Source organism: Schistocerca piceifrons, chromosome 5, assembly GCF_021461385.2.
Source record: "Schistocerca piceifrons isolate TAMUIC-IGC-003096 chromosome 5, iqSchPice1.1, whole genome shotgun sequence".
NCBI classification, from domain to species: domain Eukaryota; kingdom Metazoa; phylum Arthropoda; class Insecta; order Orthoptera; family Acrididae; genus Schistocerca; species Schistocerca piceifrons.
The window spans coordinates 158802299-158816118 of NC_060142.1; the positions used below are offsets into that span (position 1 = coordinate 158802299).

General features: G+C 40.1%; 1 protein-coding gene across 5 annotated transcripts in view; it reads left to right on the plus strand.

Moving 5' to 3' along the window:
* Nucleotides 1–13820, plus strand: part of LOC124798196 (speckle targeted PIP5K1A-regulated poly(A) polymerase-like) — a 178280-nt gene that overhangs the window by 128279 nt on the left and 36181 nt on the right. For all 5 annotated transcript variants that reach the window (XM_047261496.1, XM_047261495.1, XM_047261499.1 and 2 more), the window contains one exon: nt 9415–9640. In XM_047261496.1, the coding sequence (XP_047117452.1) occupies nt 9415–9640 (226 nt within the window). The remainder of the gene's footprint in view (nt 1–9414; nt 9641–13820) is intronic.

Genomic DNA, 13820 nt, shown 5'->3' on the forward strand with positions numbered 1-13820 from the left:
TTCTGTGCTTCTGTATAGTTGCAGGGTAACATGTTGCGAAAAGCTCTGATAAACACTATGGGGTTCATTCTCTTACCCGCTGTTTGAAAAATTGGAAATTGCCCATGATGGGGCAGACCTTCGGCCACTAATAAAGTAGACAAACATGGCATTCTTCAGATGTTGCGTTTTGTAATTTCTTTCTTCTCCATCTGAAGAGCTGGTGGCAAATGGATGATAAGTATTACCGCTATCTATCTTACCCGACTGCACCTGATTGCTTGCTATTAGTTCTACGACTTGTTATCCAGTGAATAAAATTATAATTATAGATTAAAAAAATGTTTAAAAAAAATGGCTCAAATGGCTCTGAGCACTATGGGACTTAACAGCTGTGGTCATCAGTCCCCTAGAACTTAGAACTACTTAAACCTAACTAACCTAAGGACATCATACACATCCATGCCCGAGGCAGGATTTGAACCTGCGACCGTAGCAGTCACTCGGTTCCGGACTGCGCGCCTAGAACCCACCGCGGCCGGCAAAAAAAAAAAAAAAAAAAAAAAAAAAAAAAACCCTGAAGACAAGAATATAGAGGAAGATACATGTGCTATCCAGTGCATGAAAGAATAAAGTCCAAAATTTTACTTTTCTATTTAAGGTAGCGTATTAGAACATTTAAATTCTTTTTTGAGTAATTAATTATTCAGCAAAAACTTTATCTTTTTTTCTCAAAACTTTGTTATTGTGACTTGATTCAGTTGTGCATTGGATGCCCCATATAAAGGGTGTCCCAGGAGGAATGGTCAGTATTCAGGGATATGACAGGAATGATCATTCAGAGCAAAAAAGTCTTGTAAATATAGGTTGTAAAATGCTTACTTTGAGGCCTACAAGCACTACTTCAACTTCAACACTGCGAAACAACTCTCCTCTACTGCAGCTCTTTGCTTGCCATATTTTGAGAGGTTGTAGGTTGGACAAAAAACAAGTGAAAAAATGGCCATTATACGTGAGCTTGAAAGTGCATACCTTAAGAGCTATGAGCACTTGTTCATCTCACTACTGAACAAGTACTCATGACTCGGAGCAATCCAGTTTGGAAACCATGGTGTCTTGTTTTGGTCCATATTACCTCTGCATGAAATGTGGGTAGCAAAATGCCTGCAGTAGAAGAGATTTGGTTCACAGTATTGAAGATGATGAAGTGTTCATAGCATTTTAGAGCCCATGTTTATGAAACTTTTTTGCTTTGAATGATGGTTTTTGTCATATCCCTGAACACACACACACACACACACACACACACACACACACACACACACACTACAGACTCCATGGACATGGTAGAGAGCCACGCAGTTTTAAGGCGCCATGTCGGATTGCGCGGCACTTCCTACTGGAGGTTCAAGTCCTCACTCAGGGATGGTTGTGTGTGTCATTCTTAGTGTTAGTTAGTTTTAGTAGTGTGTAAGTCCAGGGACTGATGACCTCAGCAATTTGGTCCCTTGGGAATTCATACATTTTAACATTTTTCATGGCGAGGCTAGTTATTGATTATCAAGTTGTTTGGGCTGATGGAGGTGGGAAGGGGTAGGGATTGATTCACAAATAGTGCAGGGCAATTGAATAGTATGAGGAAGATCTTTCAACAGATGGCTCAGTGGCTGCACAACAAGATGAAAGGAATTCTGAGGGCAAAGCATCTAAGGAAGATAGATAGAGTGATTTTTTTGTGAGTTGGGGGTGGAGATGATGAAGTAGAAATAGAGGTGAGGGAGAGGGGTAGAGGAGTAGGAGAAGAGAGAATAAGAGAATGCGCACAATGGGAGGGGGGAGGCTGTAGGTGGAAGAAGAGTGGTGAGAGAAGGCAGTACATGGTCTGGATGGGGAAGGAATGGTGTGGACAGTAGAGAGAAGGGGAAAGGTAAGGTGAGGCAGTGGAAAACAGTTTAGGTGAGGGGGGATTGTGAGAGAGCAGGATTTGCTGGAGAGACTGTTCCCACACAGTGAAGCAGATGTTGAAGTCATTTGTGTTCTTATGTCCACCATGTTTGGCAACTGGATTGTCAAATTTGTCAGGGTGTATACGGCCCGGGAGATCCGGGAAAAACCCGGGAATTTTTTCATCCGGGAAAAACCCGGGAATTTTTTCATCCGGGAAAAACCCGGGAATTTTTTAGAATTCCGGGATTTTTCATTGTTTTAGATTTTAGTTAAAGTTTTGTTGGTTTGACGTGTAAGATCTGATACGCTGACAAAGTACTTTAGTCCACTACTGCTGAATAATACTGCAGCAATGAAACGTAAATCAGAGTATAACACCAAAATAAAAGTTTAGTTGCATAGAAAATGGGTAATTTACACAATGCACAGACCAAAGTGCCGACACCGGAAAGTGTCAAAGGCTTTAGGTCGAAGATTATGCAGTACGTCCGTAACAACTAACGTGCATTCGATGTGTGTGACGTCACAATTGTTTACATTTCTAACAGATCAACAGAAAATATTACGAATAGTGGCTTGAGATGCGTTACTTTCAAAGTAAATTTCCACGCAAGATGATTTATGTTACGTGTGAGAATGTGCAGAGAATTTCTTAAATCACAGGGCGTTATAACTCTCATTCAAAATGTAACACTTTGAGGATCTGCCATTTGAAAAATGTCGGGCCCAGAAGATAAGTCATTTATGCCACTATTTAAAATTTTACTGGCACATTTGTATTTGGTATGACTTAACGTGTAACACATGCTAAAAAAAGACCGAGCTTCAAGTTAGTTTTCATATTTAATGTTGTTCTTTCATAGATAAAAAATTATGCAATCGATGGCAAAAAGTGTAATTGACCTTCAAAAAAATGTGCATAATGTGTTACTGAACAATGTCACAAATCTCTTCATGCCAGAAGACTTCGACTTTTCTACGCAACTGATAATCATTTTGGCACGATTTTAATTGCCAAATTAGAGCCCGTCAGTAGGCCTACGGACTTCCTATCATTGTAGGACTAATAACAGTGGGTGCCAATAGACGATGCAATTCTCGTTTGTACATACACATGTACTTATGATTTAACCGGTGTAGAAACGCACTTTGCTGAGTTGAGCAAGCTCGGCCTATCTTTGTAACGTATGCGCCGCGGCCTGTCTTTCTCGCAGGTCTCATGCTCTGAATAACTGCCGTCATTCGCTAGCGAGATCACATGACATGAGCTATGACTGGCTGACAAAAGTGCATCACTCAGCGCAATCTCTATTTTAGAGTTTTGGAAGCTACCGTGTCGTAATTTGTGGTATTTGTGTATATACTTTCGCAATACGTAAATAAACTCTGTGCATATTGTCTCACGTCAAACAACTTTCCAAACCCATTGTTTTTCCTGGATTTCGTTTCCTAAAGTGCTGGGACATCCTCCGCCGGTATAAGACCTTTACGATTCAAAGTACTGATAGGTTTTACAGCTCCGAGGGAAAGTATACTGTTACTTGACACGGATGTATTTTCACCCGCTTTATACGTAATTTCATCCGGAAGAAATAGTGTTTTTAACCGTGAAATCCGGGAATTGTTTTTGCTTGTCCACGTAGACACCCTGTTTGTGGTTCACCACTTTTTGGCTGTGTCCAGTCATGCAAGTAAACAATTGGTTGGTTGTCATGTCCACAAAGAATGCTGTACAGTAATTGCGGCATAGTTGAGACATAACATGGCTGCTTTCACCTGTGGCCTGCCTTGTACTGGCCAGGAAATACCTGTCACTGGATTGCAATGAAAGGTAATGGGTTGGCATGTGGGACATGTCTTGCACCTGATCTGATCACAAGTGAATGACCCATGGGTTGGATGATTGGCAGCAGGATTGAAATAGGAACAGTCAAGGATATCCTGCAGGTTGGGTGAGTGGGCAAAAGTACTTAGAGAGGTGTGGGTAGGATATCCCTTATCTAGGGGCACGATGAGAGCTAGTCAAAGCCCTGGTGATGGATGTGGGCTTTCTCCTGTAGATGCATCCACGGGTGGCGAGGCTGCCGGGAAGAGACTCTTTGACATTGAATAAGCTACAGCTGTCAAAGTGGATGTACTGTTGGCTAATGCACCTGATATGGACAGTTGTATTTATGAAACTATCTAAGAGTGGATATTGACATTGAGGAAGATGGTTCATTGAGATAATGTGAAGTGGGTTTGTGAGTGGGTGTTGAGGGATCTTTTCTGAGTCCAGATCATGAAAATGTCACCAATGAATATGAACCGGACAAAGAATTAGGTGTTTACTGGATAGGAAGGATTCCTCCAGGTGGCCAATAAATAAGTTGGCATAGAATTGTGCCACGTGAGTACCCATGTCAGTACAACATTTTTGTTTGTATTTCCTTTTGAGAGTGAAATAACTGTGGGTCAGGATATGGTTGCCAAGGAGGTTTAAGAAAGTAGTGGTGGATTTGGTATCAGGGAAAGGTAGTGTTCCATGGCCACAAGGTCATGGGTGTAGAAGGTGTTGGTATTTAAGGATGTCACATATATAGCGACCAACAAGGAGTCTGGTGATGAGGGGACAAGAACTATGGACAGGCGGTGAAGGAAGGGAGCATTATCTTGGATATAGGGTGGGATGTGATGGACAACAGTTTGAAGGTGTTGGCCAACAGGTGTGAAGATTTGTTGTCTGAGGGCGTTGCACTCAGCTGCAGTAGGACAACAAGCAGAGAGATTTGTGGGTTTGGGGGAGTAGATAAAAGGTTAGGAGTACGGGGGGGGGGGGGGGGGGGGCAAGAGGAGGAAGATGGGTTCGGGGTCAAGTTTTGGGATGGACATAAGGCCTTATGTTGGACTTGTGGGTTGGGAACTTGGTTGTAATGTTTGTATGCAGAGGTGTCAGAAAGTTGGCAGTTACCTCAACGTATAGTCACTATGATTCAAGACCACTGTGTGGTTCTTTGTCCACAGAAAGGACTATAAGATCTGTATTGGTTTTCAGCTTACATATAGCTGTGAGTTTCATAGGAGTGATGTTGGAGTCACAGGAGAGAGATGTAGGAAAAAGAAGGTGAGGTGAGGTTAGCATTGAGGAATCCCTGAAAGGTTACCAGGGGATGACAGTGGATTATGAATGGAGGGAAATTGGAACCGTTTTAAATGAGATTATATCTGGGCTTTTGGTTGTCTTTTATCAGTGGGGTGCATGGTGAAGAAGTGTTTCCCATGCAGAGGACGAGTAAAGGAGAGAAGGTCCTTTATAAGCCCAGCAATTCCTTCCACAGCCCAGTTGCAACCATTTCCCTGCACTAAAAGGCAGGGACATGTATGAAAGTAGCCATGTTACACATATCAGCTGAGCTCCAATTACTTTACAGGATTCTATGTGTGCAAGGCAGGTAACAAACTGTCTATTAGCATGAATGGCCATGGCCAGACTGTGCCAACTTGATCACACAGCCGCTGAATTGCTGCACATCACAACTCAAATGATATTAACTTCTACTTCACTGTGCAGGCCATTCCCTGTCTCCTTCTGTTCAATAGCTGAAATCTAGATTTGGATTAAAAATACAGATTGGACTGATGGATTGCTGAATTCCTTTTCCTTTTTTGAAATTTACTAGTCACTGTGCACAATGCTTCCAATGGAATCAAACATGGTTATAAGTTAGAGACAAATTATGCTTTGTAAAGTATTCCAAGTCAGCTAAGTATGAGAAAGAAATATCAACAGATTTCATTAGAACATGTTTACCTGCATCACCTTCTCATCCTCATTCCCATCCCCATCCCCATCCTTAGGAATAGATCGGTATCTTAATACCAGACAACTTTTATCCAGAAAATGAGTCAAGTATATACCAAATTTTGTTGGCATTGCTGCTGATGTCCCTGAGTCATGCTTTTATGTTAGGTCTCTTCATTACCACCCCCATCCCCACCTTCAGTCATGGGAATCCTTTGTGGTCTTACTGTCACAGCAGTCCTTTTCAAGATCGCAAGTGATATGTGTGCAATATTTGGTAGAAGTTGCTTCATGTGTGTCAGAGTTGGCCTGACATGTCACCGTCTTTGCCAGCCACCCCGCAACACCATCAAATAGAGCGCGCGCGCACACACACACACACACACACGTGCCAAATAATAAGGAAAAATTTAAAACACACACACCAAATAATAAGGAAAATTTAAAACTCTCCCATAATCTACCTTTCCCTTTCTATTTTTCTTTCCCTTCTTCCACCTGCTTTATTACATTCCGTCCCTTTTCCAGCTGCCTCCTCATACCCTGTACCTCTTCCATCTGACTCCTCATACCCTGTACCTCTTCCATCTGACTCCTCACATTTGATACCTCTTCCCCTGCCACCTCACACCCACTCTCACTTGCACGTGCCTCCTCACATCTTTTCCTTCTTCCTCTTCACACCCTCTTCCTTTTCCACGTGAAAACTACCCCATTTCATCTTCCACTTGTCTCCTACGCTTTACCCTCCTCCCCCTTCTCTCTTGTTCATCTCCTCCTCACCCTCACTTATGTCACACCATTACCACCCCCACCTTGGGAAGTACGGGGTTGTCAGCCACAGTGTCCCTTTCCAAACAATAAGTGTTAAGTGTAAGAATTTTGACTGAAGTTGAATCAGTGGTATAGGAAGAGATGTGGAACACGCATCTATACATACATCCATGTTTAAAATGTATGTAGAGGAGTAATGAAACAGTAACGCGTACCTCTGCATATTTTTGCATGTTACTTTGTTTACTTTTAGACTTCAGCTGTCATTCCCTGGACCAATCAACCCTCTGCATGTCTTCATCCATCTTGCTACAGTCATCTGGCATTTCAATGTTTATATAGATAGTAGCCACATGGAGCTTCCTACATTATCCACTAGATCAGGGCTCCACAACCTTTTTTACCTACCACTCACTTACTTTGTGTCTTTCTTAGTTGTAACATTTATGTAAAGTGTAGGAGGCCAGTGGAAGATGGAGTGAGGTAGTGGGAAGGTGGAAAAGAAAGAGGGTGTGAAGAGTGAGAGGGACAAGGTGTGCAGAGGCAGGTGGAAGTAAGAGGGGTTGTGGGGAGGCAGGGGAAGAGGTACAGAGTGTGAAGAGTCAGATGGAAGAGGTACAGGGTGGGAGGAGGCAGGTGGAAAAGGGAAAGAGTGTAATGAAGCAGGTGGAAGAAGGGAGAGAGAAATAGAAGAGAAAAGGTAGGTTGGGGGGAGTTTTAAATTTTCTGACCACCCACAAATTCCACAGTGACAGTGCCTTATAAAGTAGGGAAGTAACTTTACTTTAAAAAATTCATAAAGCAGAATTACAGCAAGTAAAAGCATATAATAATAATAATAATAATACATTACTAAATTATCAATGTCAAAATTTTATGGAAAGCTAATAAAATGTTTTTTAAAATTCCTACTGCATACTACTGATAGCAAAAGCTGGAACACTCACTACCGTATTTACTCGAATCTAAGCCACACTTTTTTTCCTGTTTTTGTAATCCAAAAAACCACCTGCGGCTTAGAATCAAGTGTAAAGTAAGCGTAAGTTCTGAAAAATGTTGGTAGGTGCCGCCACAACCAATTTCTGCCGTCGATTATATGTAGCGCTACACAGGCATGCTTTGCAGGCACAAAGATAAATACTGGCGCCAAAACCTCTGCGTCAGTAAACAAAATTAAAACAAAAAGGTGGAAGACAAGCTTTTTTTTTCTCCGCCTCGAGTTTCGACCACTGCATTTCCATACATTATCCAACGAAGTAAATACAAATACCGTATTGTTCATCTTCGAATGTCGCAGCATTTCAATGTACTACGAAAATCCGACTAGCAAGACTGTTTGGGATGTTTATCAATATGGACAACTTGACGTTCTGAATTTTTTCCTACCTGTGAGAAGAGATGGTTGCTAATACAAACTGTGAATCACATGCAGTATTCTCTTCACCATAAGTATAATACGAATATAAACATTTTTCCATGTATTCTTTCATGTTTGCTGCTATCTCATTTAAATCCTGTCTGCCTAGTAAACTACGAAACTAGAGTGAGACAACAGCAAACGCGGAAGAATATACATATCATGTCATGCTTATATTCGTATTATTCTTATGCCTAATAGTGATACAATCAGACATGAAGCACGGCAATTGACTAGATTTTTAAATCTAAGATGACTCTAATTTCTGTGCAGAATGTAATGTACTAAAGAGGCGTCTGCAAAGATTTTCAAACGGAGAAAAATTTTTGCTAAACCCTCGTTCAGAACATCTTCTAACATATGCAGTCCATTATTTGGTTCTTGTTGATCATTATCAAAGAAAGCAGCAGTGTAAGTAACAACAAATAGCAGTCTCTTGCAATTGTTTCGTTTATGAGACAATTCTTCTCTCTCTCTCTCTCTCTCTCTCTCTCTCTCTCTCTCTCTCTCTCTTTTTTTTAAAAAAAACACAGTACAGTAATGCATTTTCAGCATAGAGTGACGTAAACACCTATAACAAAGAGAACGGCACTTATCGGATCAAAGAAAAATAATCAATCAATTCAAACCAGACGAATCACGTGAAAAAGGAAGGGTACCCGAATAAATACGGACGGAGCGCTTGACGCATAGCAATGGCTACCTGGTAAAGCTTAACTGCTAAGCTTACGACTCGAACCAAACTACTGTAGCTGTATCGTCATTCATTCGACCTAAATTGTGTCTCATATTACAATGAACAAACTTTGTTTCGATTTGGAGGTGCGGCCAAAAACTTTTCTCTCCCCTTGAATTTTGAGTCTCAAATTTCAGGTGCGGCTTCGATTAGGGAAATTTGCTTTTTCCTTGATTTCGAGTCTCATTTTTCAGGTGCGGCTTAGATTCGAGTGGGGCTTAGATTCGAGTAAATACGGTAGTGCGTGGTAAGAACCAGATTGACTGCCACTGCAGTTTACCTCATGTACACCTGTATGGGATAACATATCTTGTTTGAAAACTCATAATTCTGGAGACTTAACTTATATTTTTCTGCCACAAGTGTTTCACTTCTGTAGATATCAAGTATTATCATTCTCCTGAAATATACGTAGTGAAGTATGAAATGGTATACTTAAAGTTTTATAACAGCTGTAGTGAGAATGTTATAAGCAATTGCAAATATATTTTACTGAATTCGTGATGGTTTAAAATACATAGGATAGAAATATATCTGAGGACAAAAAAGTGCTGCGATTTATTTGGCAACACTTTCGATATACCGTGGAAGTCACAGTATAGTAATATTCTTTGATTTGTATTGTAATGCGAAGACATAGAATAGCTGCAGATTTTCAGCATTTGGATTTTTTTCTAATATTGTCTTCTTTTTATTTATTTCAGTTGTCAGAAATGAAATAATACAAGTTACAACTACATAAGTATTAATTGATCACAAATATTGCATCTTTTGTTGCAGGAAATCTGTTGCATCTTCTGAAAGCACATTGCTCATCCACACCATCAGAAAAATCTCCATCCGCTGCAGTTGTTAACACTTCATTTAAAGCTGCAAGGTTTTTGCAACCAAATTATCTTGTACCAGAACCACAAAATGAAGTTGTACTAGCAAAGAAGGAACTGTTTCAGAGGTGGCTCAATGTAATGTTTGTGATTTTGCCAGACTTCTTGATAAACTTTGTGAGGTAAGTACATCTTTAAGACTTTCCTCATTAAGTATTTATATAGCTGACTGGCAGTACAACAAAATTTCATGACACACAACAAAAAATAGTCATTTTATATTCATATGTGAAGTAGAATATAATATCAAGTATTGACTATCATTCTCGCAAGACAGTTTTTCCAAATATTGTATATCAAATCGTCTTGCAAAAGTGTGGTTACAAGTATGGTCATGTTGAAGACATTATTTGACTTTTATACACATGTAAGTCATCTCACAGTATTATGAAAAGGATAGATTGCTAGTCACCGTGTAGAGGAGATGTTGAGTTGCAGACAGGCACAACAAAGAGATTTCGTCTAAAAGACCTCCTCCTAAAGTAGACAGCACTCCCGCATTCATGCAAGCACAACTCACACATGATAAAATATATTAATTTCCTTTGACTAGAGTTGTAAAATGATTCTGCAGTTCGTAACATAAAACAGATTACTCTTAAAATGCATAGATCCTGCCTAAAGTCACACTTGAGTGTTGTAAAATTAATTGTGACTGACCATCTGCGTGTTTTGTGGGGATACATTGCCCTTGTATTATCAACCAAACATTGGAATAAGTATCTTCAGTGTGGATCAAACTGGGTACTCAAAAAGTTTCAAAGGTGTAAGAAGTCAGTGTATTTTGAGAATGGTATAAAATTTGGTTTTACACTTTTTGACTGACTAGATGCACTAGAACATGTCGACACAAAAGATTTTCTTCTTGCCATTAGAAGCCAATCCTGTCATGAGATTAGGAGAGATATAATGGTAATTTGAAACTGTGATCCAGCTTATTGTGATTGTGAATTGGGTAACACAGTAATCTCTCAGCTTCACATATGCTCTACATTGTTACCAAATAGGAAAGTGTTTGAAGGAGCTCAGCCAACATTAGCTGCCTTAATTTTTTGTAAACCCAAAGTTACCAAACTGGGGACTGCTTGGCAACACTAATTAGTTGTTTCATAAGTTATGTATGGGCTTCAACAATCAGTTGTTAGTCAAAATGGTGAGTGATATGTTGTTGTTGTTGTTGTTGTGGTGGTGGTCTTCAGTCCTGAGACTGGTTTGATGCAGCTCTCCATGCTACTCTATCCTGTGCAAGCTTCTTCATCTCCCAGTACCTACTGCAACCTACATCCTTCTGAATCTGCTTTGTGTATTCATCTCTTGGTCTCCCCCTACGATTTTTACCCTCCACACTGCCCTCCAATACTAAATTGGTGATCCCTTGATGCCTCAGAACATGTCCTACCAACCGATCCCTTCTTCTGGTCAAGTTGTGCCACAAACTTCTCTTCTCCCCAATCCTATTCAATACTTCCTCGTTAGTTATGTGATCTACCCATCTAATCTTCAGCATTCTTCTGTAGCACCACATTTCGAAAGCTTCTATTCTCTTCTTGTCCAAACTATTTACCGTCCATGTTTCACTTCCATACATGGCTGCACTCCATACAAATACTTTCAGAAACGACTTCCTGACACTTAAATCTATACTCGATGTTAACAAATTTCTCTTCTTCAGAAACGCTTTCCTTGCCATTGCCAGTCTACATTTTATATCCTCTCTACTTCGACCATCATCAGTTATTTTGCTCCCCAAATAGCAAAACTCCTTTACTACTTTAAGTGTCTCATTTCCTAATCTAATACCCTCAACATCACCCGACTTAATTCGACTACATTCCATTATCCTCGTTTTGCTTTTGTTGATGTTCATCTTATATCCTCCCTTCAAGACACCATCCATTCCGTTCAACTGCTCATCCAAGTCCTTTGCTGTCTCTGACAGAATTACAATGTCATCAGCGAACCTCAAAGTTTTTATTTCTTCTCCATGGATTTTAATACCTACTCCGAATTTTTCTTTTGTTTCCTTCACTGCTTGCTCAATATACAGACTGAATAACGTCGGGGAGAGGCTACAACCCTGTCTTACTCCCTTCCCAACCACTGCTTCCCTTTCATGTCCCTCGACTCTTATAACTGCCATCTGGTTTGTGTACAAATTGTAAATAGCCTTTCGTTCCCTGTATTTTACCCCTGCCACCTTCAGAATTTGAAAGAGAGTATTCCAGTCAACATTGTCAAAAGCTTTCTCTGAGTATACAAATGCTAGGAATGTAGGTTTGCCTTTCCTTAATCTTTCTTCTAAGATAAGTCATAAGGTCAGTATTGCCTCACGTGCTCCAGTATTTCTACGGAATCCAAACTGATCTTCCCCGAGGTCGGCTTCTACTAGTTTTTCCATTCGTCTGTAAAGAATTCGCGTTAGTATTTTGCAGCTGTGGCTTATTAAACTGATAGTTCGGTAATTTTCACATCTGTCAACACCTGCTTTCTTTGGGATTGGAATTATTATATTCTTCTTGAAGTCTGAGGGTATTTCGCCTGTTTCATACATCTTGCTCACCAGATGGTAGAGTTTTGTCAGGACTGGCTCTCCCAAGGCCGTCAGTAGTTCCAATGGAATGTTGTCTACTCCGGGGGCCTTGTTTCGACTCAGGTCTTTCAGTGCTCTGTCAAACTCTTCACGCAGTATCATATCTCCCATTTCATCTTCATCTACATCCTCTTCCATTTCCATAGTATTGTCCTCAAGTACATCGCCCTTGTATAGACCCTCTATATACTCCTTCCACCTTTCTGCTTTCCCTTCTTTGCTTAGAACTGGGTTTCCATCTGAGCTCTTGATGTTCATATGCTAGAATGCAAATGTTGTCTTAGCGGTAGCTCGGAATTATAAGGAAGGTGTAATCAAACTTGTATACATAAAAATATAAGTGCAGTTGTCCTTGCTGTAAAACATGCCCCTTGTGCCCACCCAACACCATCTACTCCAGCCCCACCATGAATGTTTCCTACACCACATGAGTTATATGGATCCACTCACCAGATAATAGTTTATCTAAATTCCAGTGAACAGAAGTTGCAGTCCACCACATTCTTGTTTCCACAACCTCCTGGGTTTAATCCACTTTTACATATGGTCCCCTCTCTTTTTTTATTATACTTCAACTATTTTCTTTATTGCAGTAGTCATCTGTCTTCTCCCTCGTAACTGCTTACTCTATCCATATCATCTGTCGATTGAAGCTGCCACAAAGCTTACTGATGTATCATCTCTTACATGCTCTTTCTGACCCCTCCCCCTTCATCTTTATTTACCATCATGCACCCTACAGGTGGATTCTCCCCTCATCCTGGTGTCTGAGTAACCTGCCTTTCTTTGTTAAATTTTCCCAACTCAATCCCCTCCCCCATTATAAGGTGTGTAACTTTCTGTTTTTGTGTATCTATCGGCAGTACTACACATTTTGCCTCCTGAAGATAAATAATGGTGAGAAATTCTGCCTAATAGTTTATTTATTTTGTTAAAGGTAAAAAGTAAATTCTAGCTTTGTCATACTTACTCAGTTTAATGGCTTTTTGGTTGGACAGACATTGTGTTTCATGAGTCTCAACGAATCAAAATTGAATATTAAGTTTCACCAACAGATACTCTTTCAGTACGGTAGGTTGTACCAACTACTCACCAACATAGAGTACATCCCCAGCTATCGTCCTAAGTGGTGAAAAAACTAAACAGAGTAACTGTGTTTAGTGGTGATCTGCATACCTCATCCAATGTTTCTGCAATCCACATCACTTCAGGCATTAGCCGATAACAGGTTGCGCATAATTTCTCATAGCGACATATCTAATCACAATTTACATCAAGTATGAAGCACAGTGATTTACTAGAACTGAAACCTTTAGGTTTTGTATAACCAAAATTTAAAGGATTCCTTTAGTACTCACATGGATGACCTCACACTTTCTGTTATTTAGAGTCAGTTGCCACTTTTCACTAAATCATTTTGCACTTTGTTTTGATGTTCTGATGACTTTACAAAACTGTAAATGACAGCATTATCTGCAAACAATTTAAGAGGGCTACTCAGATTGTATCCTGAATCGTTTATATAGATTAAGAACAGCAGAGGGCTCGTAACACTTCCTTGGGAACACCAGATATCATTTCTGTTTTACTTGATCCTCTCCATCAATGACTATGAATACTTTGAGTGGAAATCATGAATCCAATTGCACAACAGTGACTATACTCCACAGGCATGCAATTTGATTAGAAGTCATGTGAAGAATGATGTCAAA